The sequence below is a fragment of the Scyliorhinus canicula genome, chromosome 4 (assembly GCF_902713615.1).
Source record: "Scyliorhinus canicula chromosome 4, sScyCan1.1, whole genome shotgun sequence".
NCBI lineage: Eukaryota > Metazoa > Chordata > Chondrichthyes > Carcharhiniformes > Scyliorhinidae > Scyliorhinus > Scyliorhinus canicula.
The window spans coordinates 214,578,826-214,600,995 of record NC_052149.1 but is presented as its reverse complement, the minus strand read 5'-3'; the positions used below and the strand labels follow the sequence as shown (position 1 = coordinate 214,600,995).

The 22,170-nt window shown below is 45.5% G+C and overlaps 1 protein-coding gene and 1 long non-coding RNA gene across 3 annotated transcripts in view; one reads left to right on the top strand and one right to left on the bottom strand.

Moving 5' to 3' along the window:
• Positions 1–2,434: 2,434 nt before the first annotated feature.
• Positions 2,435–4,408, bottom strand: LOC119965370. The gene is made up of 2 exons (XR_005460495.1): positions 4,213–4,408; positions 2,435–3,077 (listed from the first exon to the last, which is right to left on the bottom strand). It is a non-coding gene; the product is annotated as an uncharacterized LOC119965370 (long non-coding RNA).
• Positions 4,240–22,170, top strand: part of wwc1 (WW and C2 domain containing 1) — a 204,741-nt gene continuing 186,810 nt past the window's right edge. Inside the window, exon 1 of one of the 2 annotated variants that reach the window (XM_038796050.1) lies at positions 4,240–4,904. In XM_038796050.1, the coding sequence (XP_038651978.1) occupies positions 4,771–4,904 (134 nt within the window). In that variant the 5' untranslated portion in view covers positions 4,240–4,770. The remainder of the gene's footprint in view (positions 4,905–22,170) is intronic. The other variant, XM_038796049.1, reaches the window with a different exon arrangement.

Here is a 22,170-nt window from a genome sequence, read left to right as displayed (position 1 = left end):
GCCGTGCTGGCCCCACAGTAGTGCCTGCGCCCGTTTTACGAACAGTCTGCCTCCATTTCGGAGAATCCCCACCGTTATGCCTACAGAACTGTAAACAGACTCATCTCTTACCTGAGACTTCCCAGGTCAATTTCAAAAGGGGACCATTGGGTAGGACAATGGACATCTATTGAATCTTGATAAGATTCCCCTCTCGTGGAGTCAAAGGATCTGTCTGGACAACGGCTTCCCAACACAAGAACCTTGATATGAATGGTAACTCGTTCAACAGCTAATGGCTGGGACATTATCAGTCCTGAAATTAAAGCCAGTTTCAGACACTGGATAAACATCCCTTTTTAATTAATTGTGGCGAATGGTCACATGACTCAAGTGACAACATTTTAAATCTCTATTTATTTGAGAACTGATAATTCCTCAGACTGCTGTTTTAACACCAACTGCAAAGGTTTCCAGCAACCCGGCTGAGCAGCCGGTTACCATCAACTTCACAAAGACTGTTTGCTTTTAAAAGTCTTTGATCAACGCATGCCAAGCAGCCTCAGCACAGAGAGTCCATCGTAATGCAGTGTAATTTGTTCGATGAATTTTCTTATTGTTGTCTCCAACCACAAACGCATTGGGTCTGAATTCCACCTCAAATGAAACATCCTCTGGACTATGACTTGTCAGAGCTAGAAGTCATGTGAATCATATTAATTTCTGTGGTTCTGGTACTGTTACAATCAATAGTTGTAAAACTATTTTTTCTATTCCCCCCTTACTGTTTATGTGTGGTGGAGTAGGACATTCCAAACAGCTCTCCCAACATTTTGAGTGCAAAATAAACTAAGCTTCTGAATATAATCATGACGTGAGTTTGCTGCAAGTAAATTGGATCACACATACTGAGTATTTGGGAAAACATGCTGCAGCATACTTTAAAAATAATTCAAAACCCCTTCTGCTAATAGACAGTAATTCAAAACCCCTTCTGCTAATAGACAGTTGGTGAGAGGAAGGAAATAGTTTGCCAGCTGTCTCTTTGTCCATAAGAACCCAATTGAATTCACCCATTTCAATTTACACTTCCTTTTCAGTCAGTGTAGTCAATTTCAAAATTGATCAACCTGATTGGTTGAGATACACAGTTGCTTGCCCTAGTCACTCTGTTCTGACATGCCTAGTTTCCCTTGCTGTATCAACTTGCTCAGCAAATTGCCGCACAAAATAATTTAATAACCTAAATGTACAATGGCAATTCTAACTAACAGCAGATATATCTGATTCTCAGCTACAGCAAAACCAAATAGTTATGACACTTAACAAAAACTTTATTCCAGAAAATAAGAATCTCAAATTTTTTACTAAGTTGAATCAGATGTATATCATTGATAGCCTGGGTAAGGTAGTAATAGATTCAGTGATTGATCTTCAGAGATGCCCAAGCAGACATTCACCAAGTAAAATCTGATAGCCCCCAAAAATTAGCACAAAGATATGGGGCGGGATTCTCCCCTATCCGGCGGGGCGGGGGGGGGGTCCCGGCAGGACGGAGTGGTTTGCGCCCCGCCGACTGGCGTGGAAGGCCTTTGGCGCCACACCAGTCGGGGCCGAAGGGACTCTGCTGGCAGACGAGAGTCCGCGCATGCGCGGGAGCGTCAGCTGACGTTATCCCCGCGCATGCGCAGGGGGTTCACCTACGCGTCGGCCATCGCGGAGGCGGACACGGCCAACCTGTAGGAAAAGAGTGCCCCCACGGCACAGGCCCGCCCGCGGATCGGTGGGCCCCGATCACGGGCCAGGCCAACGTGGGGGCATGCCCCGGGGCCAGATCGCCCCGCGACCCCCCCCAGGACCCCGGAGCCCGCACACGCCACCAGGTCCTGCCGGTAAGGGACCTAGTCTGATCCACGCCGGCAGGACCGGCAAAAAACCAGCGGGACTTCGGCCCATCGCGGGCCGGAGAATTCGGGCAGCCCTGGGGCCCATTGAGTCACGCCGATCCCCGCCATTCTCCGAGGCGGGCGGCGTGATTCACGCCTCACCGACTTTTGGAGGGCCGGAGAATTCGGAGGACGGCTGGGGCGGTCGGAGAATCCCATCCATGATGTGCGAGCAACTCGGGTCCATTGAATAGGTGCTCAGTAGACTATGGGAATACCTAGTGAGGGTTTGCAAATTTAGTCGGAGGGTGCAGGTGTACTCAGGGTGGGAAGGATCTGGGGATGAGGGGGGGTGGAAAGCTCATGGGTACCCAACCCCACCCCAAACGACTTCCCAAAGCTCAGAGGTTATGGATCTTTAACTCTGTTTCTCTCCCCCCCGATGCTACCAGACCTATGAGAATTCTAATTTTTTTCTGTTTGTATTTCACTTTTCCAATATCTGTAGTACCTTGCTTGTCTGTTGTATGAAGTAACGTACTTTAAAAAGAGTGACAATGGAGAGGCAGTATAATCTAGAGGTTGCTATTTTAAGGGTGGTATGAGAGCAGAGGGGCCTGTTAGTACAACTCTTTGAAGGTGAAAGATTAACAAGCACATGTAATACATTGCAATAAAGGTATTGAGTACAAAACAGGGAAGTCCTGCTCAACTTTTACAAATAGTTGGGCTTCGGCAGAAGTATTGTATACTATTCTTCACACTGTCATTTAGGAAGGACATCAAGGCCTTTTGAAAAGATGCAAAGCTGGCGTAAAGTCCCACGATGTGGTTCATCGTACTTGTGGTGGTTCTTTCATAGACCTAGCCAATTATTCACTCCACTACTCTTGGCTCATATTTTGTTTTCTCTTCAAATCTATATGTAGTTCTGTTCTTAAAAGTTGCTAGCGAATCTAGTTCCACCACCCATTCAGGCAGCACATTTCAGAATGCACCGATTTACTGCGTTAAAATAAATTCACATGCTGTTTCTGGTGTATTTCCAACCGTCAAAGCTGATATTTTGCTCCTTTCTTGTGGAATGTTTAAGGGGAGATGCAAGAGGTATCCAATTTATTACGGGTTTTGGTGGAACAAGTAGGGAGAAATAGTTTCTTCTAACTAGGTCAGTAATCAGAGGTCATCAATTTAAATTGGTTGGCAAAAGAACTAGAGGAGAAACAAAGAGAAATGTTTAACAGAGTTAAGATCTGCAACACACATTTCATTTCACTACCTCAGAAGCGGATTCCATAGGAACTTAAGAGGAATAATTTACAGGGTTACAAGGAAAGAGTTCAGGTGAGGGACTAGATTGGATAGCTCTTTCAAAAAGATGGCACAGGTTTATATCTTGGGGGGGGGGGGGGGGGGGGGGACGACAGAATATCAGTGTAGACACTGGACTAATGATCCAGTGGCCCACATTAAGCTCTGGGCACACAGGTTCAAATCCCACCGTGCCAGCTGGTGGAATTTAAATTCAATGAATAAATCGGGAATCTAAAGCTAGTCTCAGTTATGTCGGGTGCCCATCAAGCCATTATTGATTGCTGTAAAAACCTATCAAGTTCCCTCATATAATTTAGGGAGGAAAATCTGCTCCCTTACCTGGTCTGGTCTAAATGTGAATCCATACCCACATGTAGTTGACTCTTAGTTGCCCTCTGATATGGCCTAGCAAGCAACTCAGTACAAGGGCAATTAGGGATGGGCAACAAATTAAATAACAAAAAATATGCGAGCCCCAATGGCCTCCACCTGTGCTGGCAGATTCTGTATTCCACCACACAAATTTGAATACTTGGATTTATGTAGTGCCTTATGGAGTAGAAAAACCTTTTCACCCAGAGGGTGGTGGGAATCTTGATGGCCAGAAGTGATGGGCTGAAGGACCTCTTTTGCTGCAAAATTCTGACTCATAGGAAAGCAAGCAGCGCAGACAGTGCGACACTCCCTCTGGACTAATGCACTGGATTGGGACTTGAACCCGCAATCTTGTGCCACCAAACTAAGGCACCTTTCTCTCCCTACAGATGCTGAGATTGAACCTGCTGAGATTTTCCAGCATTTTCTCTTTGGTTTGAGCCACCTGACAAATGACTGTCAGTCACAGGGGCAAAATGCGGGGGGGGGGGGGGGGGGGGGAGAAAGAGAAGACTTTTCAAAAATCCAAATATGTCATTTTATTCAACTTTTGAAATAGGGCGGGGCGAAATTCCAAAGGGAACACGTTTCTCGGAGCATGACGGCAGGCGCAATCTGTGGCAGCGCTCCTTTTGCTGTAATTACGGTAGAAAGGTACCTGACTGACAACCTGGATGACGTCATGCAGTCAGCGGCCGGCCAGCGTTCGGAAGCGGTGCTGCTGCTCGGCAGCGTCTCAGGGAGCAAACGGTTCACCGGCCAGGAGGACGACGGCGAAGGAACGTTCGCTTTCCAGGCGGCAAAACAGAAGTAGGGCCACAGCAAGGAGAGGTCGCATTCCCCACCGGCCGTCCTCCCAAAAAGAGTTGAATTTAAAAATAAGAGGACGGTGATAGCTAAGGTGGGTGCGCGAGCTTGCGCGTTTCGGTTGGGAGCGCGAGCGGCCGCTCGAGCTTCTTCCCTCAACTTCGACTCCAACTAACATGGAGGCGTGAGGAAGGAGGCAAGCCTCCCCACCTACCCCGACAACAACAATAACAGAACATCAACACCGTCCGGTCAGCATCCGTCGCAAACTCGAGAGGGGAGGAGGAGGAGGAGGAGGGAATGTTTTCAGGGAAAGCGCCGCCGGCGCGGAGCAGCTTCTCGGCGTTTCTCCTCCGTCCTTTTGCTTTCCTATGGAGGAGCTGGAGTTTTTAAGAACCTGCCGCTCGCTATGCCCAAGCCGAACAAGGGCAATGGAGAACTGCCCCTGCCACCCGGCTGGGAAGAGGCGACCGACTACGACGGGAAGCTGTACTACATCGATCACAACACGAAGCAGACCAGCTGGGTAGATCCCCGCGACAGGTGGGTAGGCCCCGGTTAGCAACCCAAACACAGCAGCCGCCTCACTTGCCAAATAAGGTCCTACCGGTTGGAGCAGGGCGCGTGCGCGACACACCAAAGATGGCGTGGCTCCTGCGCATGTCTGATACCGCCGGGCTAGTGAAGAGCCTGCGCACGCGCGGCATTCCTCTGTCGCTCACCCCATTCCTTGGTTCTGAGGCCGTTCCAGTGCGCGCCTGTTTTACGTTCCTGGCTTGCTTGCCTGTAGAAAAAGAAGCGCCGCAATTTAAAGTGGAAGGGTAACGAAGGTTGCAAGGAGTTTCCTATCGCTCAAGCCGAATCAAATCAGATTGACTCACCTGATGAAGGAGCTATGCTCCGAAAGCTGGTGATTCCCAAAAAACCTGTTGGACTTTAACCTGGTAAACGTCTTACTGTGTCCACCCCAGTCCAATGCCGGCATCTTCACATCATATGCAACAAAGTAGCTGTCTGTCACAAACTAACCCGCTGCCGGTGATTGAAGTGATGTGTGGGTTATATCGTTTTGCAGTTTGACTGCTGAGTAGATTTACATTTTCTCCAACTGACCAAGATACCACATGTAGACCAGATGCCCATTACTTCTCGGGCATCTCCACTAACATTTAAAACAAATGGTCTGTTTATTATCAAATTGTTGTTTGTGGAAGCTTGCTGTGTGAAAATTGTTTGCAGTATTTCTTGTGTTGCCCTGGCTCCAAATTTGGGTATGTTCAAAATATTTAGCCCTCCATTCACTCCAAATACTTGTGTAGCAGTTGATTTGACCAACTAATCCCTCCCCTTTATCCCCAGAAAAAATATTTATTCTCTGCAATCTGGTTGTAAAGTTGTCACCGTTGCAGATGAGGATGGGCTGCTTTCCCCTTTGATGAGGAGACCGGACTAGTGGTGATTTAACCTGAGGATCACCACACCTCAGGCGAGGGGCAAGGTTGAGAAGGCCTAACCTTCATGGATAACCTCAGCTGGTATGGAATTGACCTCTCGCTGGTGCCTTGCTCTGCATCACAATCCAGCTGTCCAGCCAACTGAGCTAAACCGGCACTGTTCAAGACTCCAACTTAACTCCTTTAAATTCACAAGTGTAGACTTGTCGCCTTCATCAACATCTCGGGAGCTCATGGGTTTCTTTGTAAGATTAAGACCATCTGTTCCCCTGTGTCTGCTACTTCCTGTCTTTTTCTTCCCCACGATAGAACATAGAACATTACAGCGCAGTACAGGCCCTTCGGCCCTCGATGTTGCGCCGACCTGTGAAACCCCTCTAAAGCCCATCTACACTTTTCCCTTATCGTCCATATGCCTATCCAATGACCATTTGAAAGCGTTTAGTGTTGGCGAGTCCAATACTGTTGCAGGCAGGGCATTCCACGCCCTTACTACTCTCTGAGTAACGAATCTACCTCTGAGATCTGTCGTATATTTATCTCCCCTCAATTTAAAGCTATGTCCCCTCGTGCTGGACATCACCATCCGAGGAAAAAGGCTCTCAATGTCCACCCTATCTAATCCTCTGATCATCTTGTATGTCTCAATTAAGTCACCTCTTGACCTCTCTAACGAAAACAGCCTCAAGTCCTTCAGCCTTTCCTCGTAAGATCTTCCCTCCATAATAGGCAACATCTTTGTAAATCTCCTCTGTACCCTTTCCAATGCTTCCACATCCTTCCTATAATGCGGCGACCAGAACTGCACGCAATACTCCAAATGCGGCCGCACCAGAGTTTTGTACAACTGCAACATGACCTCATGGCTCCGAAACTCAATTCCTCTACCAATAAAAGCTAACACACCGTACGCCTTCTTAACAACCCTCTCAACCTGGGTGGCAACTTTCAGGGATCTATGTACATGGCCACCGAGATCTCTCTGCTCGTCCACACTACCAAGAATCTTGCCATTAGCCCAGTACTCTGTTTTCCTGTTATTCTTTCCAAAATGAATCACCTCTCACTTTTCTGCATCAAACTCCATTTGCCACCTGTCAGCCTGGCTCTGCAGCTTATCTATGTCCCTCTGTAACTTGTAACATCCTTCTGCACTGTCCACAACTCCACCGATGGCAAATATTAACTGCGGACACTGCTTGCCCTAGTTCTAAAGACCCTCTAATTTTTCACTTTAACTTTATTGAAGCGTACCTGTGACAATAAGCGATTATTATTATTATTTTTCTCTTATGCTTTTGCCCACTCGTTATCCTGCTCACAAGGTCCACTTAAAAATAAAAGGTCATACAGCTCATCCAGTTTGTTCCATCATTCAATAATATTATGGCTGAACTTTTCCATCAACTTCAAATGTGGGATTTGTGATGTTTTGAATGAAGATTTAAAAAAATATAATTTTAGCCCTAAATGGCTTGTCTTATCCTAAGACTGTGCCCTCAGTCCAAATCTTTCATCCAAGGGTTCCAAGTTGATTTTTGCTAGCAAAGTGGGTAGTCAGTCAGGAAATTTCCCAACTTGCCAGCCCTGCCTTGGTTAAAATTTATCTTGGGTCACATGATTTTTACTCACTGGGTGGTGGTGGTTGCATGTGTGGGATGGAGTGAAGCTTGTTGACCTCAGAAGCAGAATAAGAGAGTAGGTGGCCCCATTGAGGCAGGGGACTGTCGAGGGCTGGTTAGAAGGCCTGTCTTGGTCTCTGGGACTTTGTTCCAATTGTTTCAGAAGCTGTTAGACACACTAGTCCTCAGCAACCTCCCATTCCCTATGACCACACGTGCTCTCCACGCTAACTCATGTCATGATAATTGTACAGTAAGAAGTCTTACAACACCAGGTTAAAGTCCAACAGGTTTGTTTCAAACACGAGCTTTCGGAGCACGGCTCCTTCTTCAGGTGAAACTGTTGGACTTTAACCTGGTGTTGTAAGACTTCTTACTGTGCTCACCCCAGTCCAACGCCGGCATCTCCACATCATGATAATTGTAGCCATTGAAACTCGGCTAAGTATTCATTATTACATAATAATAACCCTTGGTAAATGCCAGCAAATAACTCCATTGGAAGAGCATGAACAGGTAACTGTTTATTTTTCTAACCTGCAGCAGATGATCTGTCAAATAGAACAAATTTTTTTTTAAATCTCCCTGACAACTACAACCTATTTCGAAGTTTAAAGACCAGTAAGAAGTCTTACAACACCAGGTTAAAGTCCAACAGGTTTGTTTCAAACACGAGCTTTCGGAGCACGGCTCCTTCTTCAGGTGAATGGAAAGGCTTGTTCCAGAAATGTTTATATAGACACAGTCAGAGATGCCCCGGAATGCGAGCACCTGCAGGCAATCAAATCATCAAAGATGCAGAGAGAGAGGTAACTCCAGGTTAAAGAGGTGTGAATTGTCCCAAGCCAGTTCAGTCGGTAGGCCTCTGCAAGTCCAGGCTTGTTGGTGGGGGCCGAATGTAATGCCACATGAATCCCAGATCCCGGTTGAGTCCGCATTCATGCGTGCGGAACTTAGCTATAAGTTTTTGCTCAGCAATTTTGCGTTGTCGCGTCTCCTGAAGGCCTCCTTGTAGAATGCTGACCCGGAGATCAGAGGCTGAATGTCCTTGACTGCTGAAGTGTTCCCCAACTGGAAGGGAACAGTCCTGCCTGTTGATAGTCGCACGATGCCCGTTTATTCGTTGTCGCAGTGTCTGCATGGTCTCGCCAATGTACCACGCTTCGGGACATCCTTTCCTGCAGCGTATGAGGTAGACTACATTGGTCGAGTCGCACGAGTATGCGCCGCGTACCTGGTGGGTGGTGTTTCCACGTGTAATGGTGGTGTCCATGTCGATGATCTGGCATGTCTTGCAGAGATTACCCTGGCAGGGTTTTGTGGTGTTGTGGTTGCTGTTCTGAAGGCTGGGTAATTTGCTGCAAATTACGTTGCAGCAAAAAACGAAAATTGCAGCAAATTACCCAGCCTTCAGAACAGCAACCACAACACCACAAAACCCTGCCAGGGTAATCTCTGCAAGACATGCCAGATCATCGACATGGACACCACCATTACACGTGGAAACACCACCCACCAGGTACGCGGCGCATACTCGTGCGACTCGACCAATGTAGTCTACCTCATACGCTGCAGGAAAGGATGTCCCGAAGCGTGGTACATTGGCGAGACCATGCAGACACTGCGACAACGAATAAACGGGCATCGTGCGACTATCAACAGGCAGGACTGTTCCCTTCCAGTTGGGGAACACTTCAGCAGTCAAGGACATTCAGCCTCTGATCTCCGGGTCAGCATTCTACAAGGAGGCCTTCAGGAGACGCGACAACGCAAAATTGCTGAGCAAAAACTTATAGCTAAGTTCCGCACGCATGAATGCGGACTCAACCGGGATCTGGGATTCATGTCGCATTACATTCGGCCCCCACCAACAAGCCTGGACTTGCAGAGGCCTACCGACTGAACTGGCTTGGGACAATTCACACCTCTTTAACCTGGAGTTACCTCTCTCTCTGCATCTTTGATGATTTGATTGCCTGCAGGTGCTCGCATTCCGGGGCATCTCTGACTGTGTCTATATAAACATTTCTGGAACAAGCCTTTCCATTCACCTGAAGAAGGAGCCGTGCTCCGAAAGCTCGTGTTTGAAACAAACCTGTTGGACTTTAACCTGGTGTTGTAAGACTTCTTACTGTGCTCACCCCAGTCCAACGCCGGCATCTCCACATCGAAGTTTAAAGAGTGAGAGATTTAAAAAGCAAAGTTGTGACACTTAAATGGACTTTTATCTGCCCTTCAAGAGTGTTTATTTTCAACAATTTTTGACTCCCACACTGCGGAACAAAACCATCATAACAGCCAAAATTGAATCTGTTTGAACTCAGCACCGAGTTCAAATAGCCCTGCTGTGTGAATCACTCCACCCTCTTTCGCCTACCAGCAAAAATAAGATTTGCTGGAAATAGAGATGGAACTTTCACATTGGTCCCGCATACCATTTTTAAAGTTCACTCCGCAAAAGCTTTACCCCGCCCATGGTCTCTGGATCAGATGTTAGCCATTAGGCATGAGATAAGGAAAAAGGTCTTCACTCAGGGTTGTGAATCTTTGGAGCTTTTTACCCCAAAAGGCTCTAGATGTTCAGTCCTTGTGTCTATTCAAAACTGAGATAATAGATCTTTTGAACCTAAAGGAATTAAGTGATTGGAGCAAAATAGGGAAGGGGAGTTGTAAAGTCAGATCTTCTTGAGTGACAGAACTGGCTTGATGGGCTGTATGGCCTATTCCTGTTTCTAATTCTTGTGTTCTTCGGTCTGGTCAAAAAGCCTGGATATATTACAGTCAGTCGCTTCATTAAGTCATTGATACAGATTGTAAATAGTGGAGACCCAAGCACTGATCCTTGCAACAGGCCACTAGTTATACATGGCTATTCTGAAAATGACTATTTATTCTCGCACTACTAATATTAACCCCCAATCACATGGCCTCTATTCTTGACATTTTATCCAATATCGTCTAAAGATCCAAATATACTACATCCACTGATTCCCTATGTTCTATCCAGCTAGTTATTCTCTCAAAAACCTTAATGGGTTTGTTAAGCATTATTTCCCTTCATAAAACTGATGGCTCTGCCTCATCTGTTAATAATAGCTGATTTCAGCATTTTTTAAACACTGAATACAGGCTAACTGTCCCAGAGGTTCTTCTTTTCTCTCCCTCCTTTCACAGCAACGTTACATTTGCTACCTTCCAATTCATGGGGACCATTCTGGAATCCCGGGAATTCTGGAGGATCAAAATCAATGTATCCATAATGCCTGCTACCTCTGCTTTTGAAACAGGATAATTTGTTGGCTTCTTGTCCCATTAATTATTTTTGTGCTTTTTATTATGCATTATTTTAACTTCCTCACTCTCACTAGACTCTTGGTTCACCACAATTTCCAGTTCTTTACGTTGTCTACAGGTTCAAGATATTAGTTTAGTATCTTTGTAATTTCCTTACCCCCCCTTTATAATTTCTCTAGTCGCTGCCTCTGAAGAGACACACATTTTCTTTAACCTCTTATTTTATGTACTGAACTTTTACAAAAGCTCTTACGATCTGTTTTTATATTTTTTGCTAGTTGTGTCATTCTATTTTCTCCCACAAACAATTTCTTGGTCATGCTTTTCAATAATTTTCAAACTTTCCAAATCCACAGGCTTACTATTTTTCCCCATATTATCTATCTTAACCAGTTTGCATCACTTTCACAGATCACAGAATGTACAGTGCTGAATGAGGCTATTCGGCCCATCGAGTCTGCACCGGCTCTTGGAAAGAACATCCTACCCAAGCCCACACCTCCACCCTCCCCATAACCCAGTAACCCCACCCAACCTTTTTCAACGTGAAGGTCTGTTTAGCATGGGCAATCCACCTAATTTGCACATCTTTGGACTGTGAGGAAACCGGAGGAAACCCACGCAGACACGGGGAGAACGTGCAGACTCCGCACAGACAGTGACCCAAGCCAGGAATGGAACCTGGGACCCTGGAGCTGTGAAGCAATTGTGCTGACCACTATGCTATCATGCTGCCCGTTGCAGACTTTGTATGTCCTAGCTTGCTTTCCCACCAGCTCTCATGACTCAATTCTCATTAAACTGTTGACAACCCAAGTTCCCTTCCTGGGTTGCGGGCTAGCTGACATTGTAAACTATTCCTTCTTTTTGCAGGTATTAGTCTCTCCCTTTAAGAGCAGCATCACCTTCAAAATTCCAACCCCAACCTCTTTGTTATTATAAATAGCCCATCTCCAGCCTTTCATTTCCCTCAAATTTCTGACTTTGTTGTCATCTCCCAAATCCATGCCAGAACCCCATGTTTGAATTAATAATCAGGTTTCCATTTTTACTGTAGCACTGAATTATCCCAATCATAGTCACAAAAGACACAGCTCTAATATTCCAAACTTGGGAGTTGTGGCCGACAGTGAGGATGAAATAAATTGACCACAACAGATCACAGGCTAGCAGAATGGACAGACAAGGCAGATGAAATTTAATACAGAGAAGTGTGAAATTATATATTTCGGCAGAAGGAATTGGAAGAGGCAATATAGACATAATGCCACAGTTCTGAAAAGTGTACAGGGACAGAGGGACCTGGTGGTTCATGTGCATAGATCTTTGAAGGTAGCTAGACATATTGAGAAAGCAGTTAGCAAAGTATATAGAATCTTGGGCTTCATAAATAGAGGTGGAGTAAAATTTGTTATCTGGCACTCTACCAACTGACATGCTCTAGTAACTAGAATTCTGGGGTTGGGTCTGTCGAGTCTGTTATTTGATTGGAGATGTCTCTCATCCCTCAAAAAATGGTGCTAACACTTACCTGTCCCATTCTCACACAGTTGTGAATAATTGTCAGACTCACTGATAGTTATGGCGGCCTGCCGTCATTCCAGATCCTCCCACTACTGCAGCACCATGCTCCCTTGGCACCGCTCACACAATTCACATGCACCTGCACTTTTTGGGAAGCCTCCACTCCTGCAAGATCACCCAGGAGTTTTTTGATTGTATGAAAACACAGAACTTCCCAGACATCATAGTTAATCAGTAAATTTGATTAACCACTCCCATTCCCAGAGCTTGCCAGGTCACATTTTACTGTATTGAGTACAAGAACAGGGAAGTTATGCTGAACCTGTGTAAAGTTCTGGTTAGACCACAGTGGAGTATTGGATCCAGTTCTGGTCACCCACACTTTAGGAAGGATTTACCAGACCTTGAAGGGAGTGTAGAGGAGATTTACCAGAATAGTTCCAGGGATGATGGGTTTTAGCTAGAAGATTCGGTTGGAGAGTTGTTCTCCTTGCTGCAAAGGAGATTGAGGGATCGAGGTATGCAAGATTTTGAGGTTTTAGATAAAGTAGACAAAGTAAAGCTGTTCCCATTAGCTGGTGGTACAAGAACTAGGGGATATATAGATTTATGGTTTTGGACAAGAGGGGATATGAGGACATTTATTTTGACACTGCGTTGTAATGGCCTGGGACTCACTATCTACGAGTGTGGTAAATCAGAGATGGTTAACGATTTCCAAAGGAAATTGGATGAGTACTTGAGCAAAACAAACTTGCAGGTCTACATGGCTAGAGCAGGTGAGTAGAATTGACTGGATTGCTCTCCAGAGAGTAGGCATGAGCTTGATGGGCTGAGCCATCTCTTTTTATGCCATTATGACTCTATAACCTTCGTTATTGGACATCCTGCATTTTGTTTCATTTTCCTCCTTGATCTCTTTGCGTCTTTTCAGACAATAAACCACTCCACCTTTCTTCAGTGGTCTTCCTCCACTCTCCAGTTCAGTGCCCTTGCTTGGTTCCAATTCACCTTTTTCATCTTGTTTGGAGCATATTCAGCAATGGCTTTTCTTCCTGCACCTCCACCATTACCTTTGGAATCCACAAGGATCTATGCATGTCCACTTCTGTTCTTTAACTACATATCTGATATTCCATTCTGGAGGACTCTAATTGCCTCTAATAATCCTACCAAAGTCATAACCTCACACTATTCCACACTATTCCATCTGCCATTTCTTTGCCCAAGTCCATTTTCAGCCTCCCTGCTTCCTCAACACTACCTGTCACTCTACATATTTTTGTATCATCTGCAAACTTGGCAACAATGCCCTTAATTCCTTCTTCCAGATCGTTAACGTATATTGTGAATAGTTATGGTCCCAACACTGACCCCTGTGGAACACCACTAGTCACCCGCTGCCATCCTGAAAATGACTCCTTTATCTCCACTCGTCTTCTGCCGGTCAGCCAATCCTCTATCCATCCAGTACTTTGCCCGTAACACCATGGGCTCTTATCTTATTTCATAGAACCTATAGTGCAGAAGGTGGCCATTCGGCCCATCAAGTCCGCACCAGCTCCTGGAAAGAGCACTCCATTCAAGCTCGTGCCCCTACCCTATCCCTGTAACCCAGTCACCCCACCTGATCTTTTTGGACACTAAGGGCAATTTAGCGTAGCCAATCCATCTAATCAGCTCATCTTTGTACTGTGTGAGGAAACCGGAGCACCTGGAGGAAACTCACGCAGACACGGAGAGGACGTGCAGACTCCACACATAGTGACCAAGCCGGGAATTGAACCCGAGACCCTGGAGCTGTGAAGCAACTGTGCTAACCACTGTGCTACCATGCTGCCTCCTGTATGGCACCTTGTCAAAGATCTTCTGGAAATCCAAATAGATCGGGCCCACTGGCTCTCCTCTGTCTAACTTCCTCCTTTCCTCCTCAAAATTCGAACAGATTTGTCAGGCATGACTTCCCCTTGATGAAGTAGTGCTGACTCAGCCCTATTTTACCTTGCACTTCCAAGTACTCTGCCAACTCATCCTCATTAATGGACTTTAAAATTCTGCCAACAGCCAAAGTCAGACTAACTGGCTTAAAGTTTCCCGTCTTCTGCCTCCCTCCCTTCTTAAACAGGGGTGTTACATTAGCCACTTTCCAGTCCTCTGGGACCCTCCCTGACTCCAGTGATTCCTGAAAGATCCCCTCAAACTCTCCAGCTTTCTCCTTCAGAGCCCCTGGAGTGTAAGCCATCAGGTCCAGGTGACTTATCCACCTTCAGACATTTCAGCTTCTCTTTAGTGATGTTCACTACACTCACCTCTGCTCCTTTACTCTCTTGAAGTTCTGGTATGCCGGTGGTGCCTTCCACCATGAAGACTGATACAAAGTACCCATTCAGTTCAACTCCCAGTTATTTTTTCCCTATTACTACTTCTCCAGTCTCATTTTCCAGTGGACCAATGTCCAATCTTGCCTCTCCCTTATCTTTTTCATATTGAAAAAAAACTCTTGCAATCTTATTTTATATTACTAGCTATCTTACACTCCTATTTCATCTTCTTCCCATGTTTTTGCTTTTTTAGTTGTCCTCTGCTTGCTTTTAAAGGCTCCCAATCATCTGACTTCTCACTAATCCTTGCCACATTGTGTGCTTTTTCTTTTGCTTTTCGGCTGTCCCTGACTTCCCTTGTCAGCCATGGTTGCTTCGTCCTCCCCTTTTTCCTCAGCTAATCTTTTACCATTAATATATTGGTAAAACATCTTTGGGTTTTCTTTAACTTTACTTGCAAATCTTTTTCATGCCCTCTCTTTGATTTCCTTATTTCCTTTTTAACTTCATCCCTGCACTTCCTACACTCGTCTAGGCTATCTGCAGTGCTTAGTTCTTTGTGCCTATTGTATGCTTTCTTTTTCTGTTTGATCATCCCTATATTCCTCTAGACAACTGAGGGGGGTCTAGATTTGACAGTATCACTCTTATTTTTCGAGACGACATGTCTTCTTTGGCCAGTCTATCTCAGCCAAGGTCCATCTAATTTCTGCAAAATTTGCCTTCCACCAGTACAAAATTCTTGCTCCCACTTTTATCTCTTTTCAATGGGCGGCATCACTTTTTGACAAATCTGCATGTTAGAGCTTGGCAGTAAGCCTCACTCTAACGTGCAGATTCCCGAGATACCTTGGGCTTTGGGATTCAACTCCTCCTCAGAGACCCTGTGCCAGCCTGGCACTGCCAAGGTGGCATTTTGGTTTTTTTGCGCGCACGATCGGGCCAGGGTGGGTGTGTGTGGAGCCGGGGACCCTCCCATTGTGCATTTGGGCTGGGGGGAGGAGGTAGAGGAATGTTTCAGGGGACTCAGATTGGGATGCCATTTTCTCTCTCGCTGCAATGGGGAGCTCACCGGAACTGTACAAAGTGGGGCTAAGTGTGGCCTCGGCCACGCGTTCCTCATTCAGGTCCCTCAGCGTTGAATAACCATGTGTTTCTCGGCACTGCGAGCACTGGGAAAAACTTGACTAAACGCACTCACTAGGGGACTATATTCCTTTTTGAGAGAATCGCGCCCTTGGTCTAGAATTGCAGCTCCTCTTGTTGGGTTTGTCACTAATTAGTTGAAAAACTTTCTTTGACACACTGCACAAATTTTTCTCTCTCCATTCCCTTATATTGTTTGAATCCCAGTTGATATTGGGATAGTTAAAGTCTCCTACTATTATTGCCTCTTACAGGCAGAAATTTGCCTACATATTTGACCTTCTATCTCCCTTTCACTATTTGGGGGTCAGTAGTATACCCCCAGTCGTGTCACTGCCCCTTTCTTATTTCTAAGCTCACCTATTTAGTTGACCCGTTTAGTATATCATCCCTTCTCACAACTGGAATTGATTCTATGACCATTAGTGCTACTCCCCCTCCTTTTTTATCTCCCACATTTCCTGTCCGAAAACTCTGTATCCAGGCTATTGAACTGCCAATTTTGCCCCTCTTTTTGCCAGGTTTCTGTGATAGCAACGGCATCTTGCTGCCCTGTGTCTACCTGTGCCCTTAACTCATCTAACTTGTTTATAATACTCCTTGCGTTGAAGTATAAACAGTTCAACTCCACCATTTTCCCTTGCTGGACACTTTTTAACCTTTGCTTCTCCTGTAATTCCAGCTACATCTTTTATGTCACTAGCTGATGTTCTACCTCCATTTTCCTGATCTGAATTTGACCTATCTGATCCTACTCTGGGATCCTATCCCCCTGCCACACTAGTTTAAATACTCCCCAACAAGCGAAGAACTAGCAAAAGCCTCCGCAAGGACATTGGTCCCTGCTTTGCTCGGGTGCAACCGGTCCGGTTTGTATAGGTCCCACCTTCCCCAGAACCAGTCCCAGTGCCTCAAGAATCTGAATCCCCCCCTGGCTACACCATCTCTCCTGCCACACATTCATCTGATCTATCCTCTTATTCCTGCTCTTTCTAGCGTGTGTAACTGGGAGTAGTCCTGAGATTACTACAATTGAGACCCTGAATTTTAGTATATCTCCTAACTTCCTGTACTCTGCCTGCAGTTCCTCATCCCTTAGTTTATCTATGCACGATCGGGCCGGGGTGGGTGTGGGTGGAGCCAGGGACCCTCCCATGGTGCATTTGGGCTGGGGGGAGGAGGTTGAGGAATGTTTCAGGGGATGCTGTTTTAAATCTCCCAGATCCTATCGTGTTCTTTTTTTTCGAGTATCCAATTCTTTTTTTTTTCAAATTAAGGGGAAATTTAGCATGGCCAATCCACCTACCCTGCACATCTTTTGGGTTGTGGGGGCGAAACCCACTCAAACAAGGGGAGAATGTGCAAACTCCACACAGACAGTGACCGAGGGCCGGGATCGAAATTGGGACCTCGGTGCCGTGAGGCAGCAGTGCTAACCACTGCGCCACCATGCTGCCCTCTATCGTGCTCTTTTATATCTCCCAGCTCCCGTTGCACTCTTTTAAATCTCCCGGCTCCTCTTGAGCTCTTTTAAATCTCCCGGCTCTTTCTTTTTTAGATCTCCTGCCTCCTCATTTAGAATTTAGAATTTAGAACAGTACAGCACAGAACAGGCCCTTCGGCCCTCAATGTTGTGCCGAGCCATGATCACCCTATTCAAACCCACGTATCCACCCTATACCTGTAACCAAACAACCCCCCCCTTAACCTTACTTTTATTAGGACACTACGGGCAATTTAGCATGGCCAATCCACCTAACCCGCACATCTTTGGATTCATGCACTCTTTTCCTCTTTGACTCTGGCCAACTCCTCCCTCGTCCCTTTGTAGTTACCTTTACTCAATTGTAATACAGTTACATCTGATTCCAGCTTCTCCCCCTCAAACTACAGGGTAAATTCTACCATATTGTGGTCACTCTGCCCCCTAAGAGTTCCTTCACCATAAAATCTCTAACTAAGTCTGCCTCATTACACATCGCCAAATCCAGAATTGCCTGTTCCTTAGCGGGCTGTACCATAAGCTGCTCCAAAAAATCATCTCGTAGACATTCCACAAATTCATCTTCTGCCCATATGGCTATCCTTTCAAAAGGGTACATATCCTTGAATATTTAGATCCCCGGCCTGATCCCCTTGAAGCCACATTTTTGTGATGTCTGCAACATCGTACATGTGTGCTACAAGCTCATTTACCTTGTTTCGAATACTGCGCGCATTTAGGTACAACACCCTCAGTCCTGCTTTGACTGCTCCCTTTTCATAGTTGTCCCATTTTCTGCTGTGCCTGAAGATAGAATCTTGCTGCTTTCTATACACTGTTCCACTACTTGTTCTGGAAACTTTACTAAACTCTCCTGAGTCTTTCCCCTTTTAACTAGTTTAAAGTCCTCATCATTAGACTTCCTGCACTCCTACCTTCTCCTTTAACTTTGGTCTTCTAATTTTCCATACAACTAACTCCACCCCCCCCCCCCCCCACTCTGGAAGCTCCAGTTTCCTCCCACAGTCCAAAGACATGCAGGTTAGATGGATTGGCCATGATAAATTGCCCTTAGTGACCAAAAAGGTGAGAAGGGGTTATTGGGTTATGAGATAGGGTGGAAGTGGATTACGGGTATAGGGTGGATACGTGGGTTTCAGTAGGGTGATCATGGCTCGGCACAACATTGAGGGCCGAAGGGCCTGTTCTGTGCTGTACTGTTCTATGTTCTATGAGGGCTTACGTGGGTTGGTGCAGACTCAATGGGCTGAATGGCCTCCTTCTGCACTGTATGTTCTCAGTTCTTGTGGTGACCTCTTTACCTTTGATTCAATGTCCATTGAACAATTGCCAATCTTGGTTTTTGTATGCAAAATAGTTGGTGGGAACCAAGAGTAGAAAAAAACACATGAAATAAATGGTTTAGTTCTCACCAGCTATTTTGCATCTTTCAACCAATCTCTTCCAGGAATCTTTAAGGGTCTGTCATTGCCTCAAACCAGTTTTTCAACTCCATTTGGAATTCCGTTTCCATGTAAATACACCACGCAGCACGGTAGCATTGTGGATAGCACAATCGCTTCACAGCTCCAGGGTCCCAGGTTCGATTCCGGCTTGGGTCACTGTCTGTGTGGAGTCTGCACATCCTCCCCGTGTGTGCGTGGGTTTCCTCCGGGTAGTCCGGTTTCCTCCCACAGTCCAAAGATGTGCAGGTTAGGTGGATTGGCCACGCTAAATTGCCCTTGTGTCCAAAATTGCCCTTAGTGTTGGGTGGGGTTACTGGGTTATGGGGATAGGGTGGAGGTGTTGACCTTGGGTAGGGTGCTCTTTCCAAGAGCCGGTGCAGACTCGATGGGCCGAATGGCCTCCTTCTGCACTGTAAATTCTATGTCTAAATTCTATGTCTAAAAAGTGTGAAGTGAGATTTTAAAAAATAATTTCAGCTGTAAAAGTATATTATCCAAAGCACATTGCCGAGTGGCACGGTGGTTCAATCCAGGCCCCGGGTCACTGACCATGTGGAGTTTGTACATTTCCCCCCATGTCTACATGGGTCTCGCCCCCCAGAGGTGTGCAGGGTAGGTTGATTGGCCACGCTAAATTGACCCTTAATTGGAAACAAATTCAAAGCATGCTGCGCTCTTGGGAAATTATAAAATATATGTTAGTTCTGTGATTCTCCATACTGGATTTCATTGTTATTTGGTGATGTTCATGATTTGGGCATGGTGTTGGTTTCTTGTGTGATGGGTGGCACAATTCAAGATGTTGGCCCATGAACCTCATCTGCAAGAAATCACTGAGCTGCGAATGCCAATTGTATTTCTCAATTCAGCTCGCTAGTTGAGACCTTGGGGATTCTGTCCATTTCCAAAGTTGAGGTAGCCTGTAGGTATAAGTAGCAGGAAAGATTGGCAAACAAATGGGATACAATCCTGGTCTGCAGAGGTTTGTGTATCACTTCTCTTTGTAGTTGCACAGAAATTAAACCAAAAAAATATTGAATTACCATTTTATGTGGGAGATTCCCGGTGTTTCCTTCAAAGAACATCGGTTAAGCTGCCGAAGACTTGCACAACACAAGCTTCCATCTTTTGATTAAAATTTTGCAACATCTGTTCGGGACTAATATTATGCATATTCAGAAATTACATAATCACAGTTTTGCATAAAAACGGAAGAATTAGGAGCAGGAGTAGCCCATTTGGCCCCTTCAGCCTGCTCCACCATTTAGTAAGATAACGGCTGATTTGATTATAACCTCAATGTCACATTCCCCACCTACCCATGGAAATCTTTTACCAGCTTGCTTATCAAGAATCTATCTACCTATGCCTGAAAGGTATTCGAAGACTCTGCTTCCACCACCTTTTGAGGAAGAGAGTACTAAAGGCACTCATCCCTCTGAGAGGAAAAAAGCTCCTCTTATCTCTGTCTTAGTTGAGCGACCCCTTATTTTTAAACTGTATTTTGCAACTGATGCACCATGGGGGGAATATCAGATGCAAGCGATAGCAACTGGAAATCTCGTCTTTCCCCATCCACATTGATTTTTTTTTTCAGCCAGAAATTGGATAGTCAATTTCTTCCCTTATTTGTCTGTAGGTATTGATGCTTTGACAGACTACATTTTGAGGATTAGAGATTGGTATGGTCACTGACATATAAAGGGAAACGCTGATACATAAAGGGAAATATCTGTACACTGGAAGTGGTGCAGCGAAAGGCCACAAAGATGTTGCCAAAGAAATAAATTATGAGGCAAGGTTAGAAAGACTCAAGACTTGGAAGAAAGCTAATGATGGACGCCTTTCTGTGGCATACAAGATATATAAGTAATAAATAAGAGTCATGGGGATACTAAGCTGAAACATATGTCAGTCACAAGTGTGCTGAAACATAAATAGATAGACTTGTAACTAAATGATGGGGCAGTTGAGACCCATTGCCTGCAATTCCTGTCCCACATGGGAATGCCAGTGCACAACAACATGTGCAAGAAGTTTTCTAAGCTACTTGGCCTCAGGATTTCTGCGCTGAAGAGGGGCTGGAATCACTGCAGGACATATAGGACACAAAATGTCCTATATAGCAGGTTGCCCCATTGTCATGGACAGTTGAGCAGGATAGTAAGTGAGTGGCCAGCCAGCAGGATAGCAAAATTTGAATGCAGTGCAGAAATCCTCTGGGAGTTTGATGTACACAAATCTATTTTCCATGCTGAATACTAGTGCAGTAAGTACAAAGCAAATCTTCAGTACTGTGGGGCAATTTACACTGCACTTCTGAATCAAAATCTTTAACTTAATTAGTGGATTCAATACTGACCTCTTGGGCTCCACTTCTTCCCATTCCCTCCTTCTTGACAGTTCATCCAACAGGTACTTATTGTTTTCTTTAAAAAACAAATGAAGTGGAGAACCTCACGTTTATCCACATTATACTGCTGCCATGCATTTGCCCACTCACTCACTTGTCCAAATAACACTGAAGCATCTCTGCATCCTCCTCACAGCTCACCTTCCCACCCAGCTTTGTGTTGTCTGCAAATTTGGAAATATTACATTTAGATCCCTTATCTAAATCATTAATATATTGTGAATAGCTGGGTCCTACCACCGATCCCTGAGGCATCCCACTAGTCACTTCCTGCCATTTGGAAAAATACCTGTTTATTCCTACTCTTTGTTTCCTGTCTGCTAACCAGTTTTCTATCCATCTTAATACACTACTCCGAATCCATGCGCTGTAATTTTACATGCTCATCTTTTATGAGGGACTTTGTCGAAAGTCTTTTGAAATGCCAAATAGATCATATCCACTTGCTCCACCATGCCAATGTTGGTCGTTCTGGGTGAGTGTGCTTAACACTCACTTTGGCTCTGTTTCTCGTTCTAAGCTCTGGAGTCACCAGGTGCCGTTAAGACACCGCCACAAGCTTCAAGGTGAAGTTCAAAGCAATAAAACCGTACACCAATTAGTAAGTCCAAACAACTAGAGTTTATTATAATACAATTATAATAACTACCCATGCACATGCTAAAGGATTAAACTTACTCCTACCGCTAAACAACTAATACTTATCTCGAAGGAACTGCGAGGTCAGGGAACAAGGCCTCTTGCTCTGCTCTGGTCTGCAGACTTCGGATTGCTATCAATTGCCAAGGGTGTCAGGAGTGCCTATGTCTGGTAGCGGTCGTCGTCGTCAGGCACTTACTTGTTGGTGGCTGCTGCTCGACGGCTGTAGTAGAAGACAGGAGCCCGGAGACAGGAGACTGAACCATGTGTGGGACCTTTCTTTTATAGGTCCCAGGGGGTCCGCGCCCCTTTGGGCGGACTCCCTTACCTGCTTGGAATCGATTGGGTCTCTTCCCAATCGATATGTTTGAACCCCCCAATCATAGGGCAGTTCCTTGGTTGCTGGGGCGGTTCTTGGGACCTATTGTTTTGGGCTTCTCTGGCGCC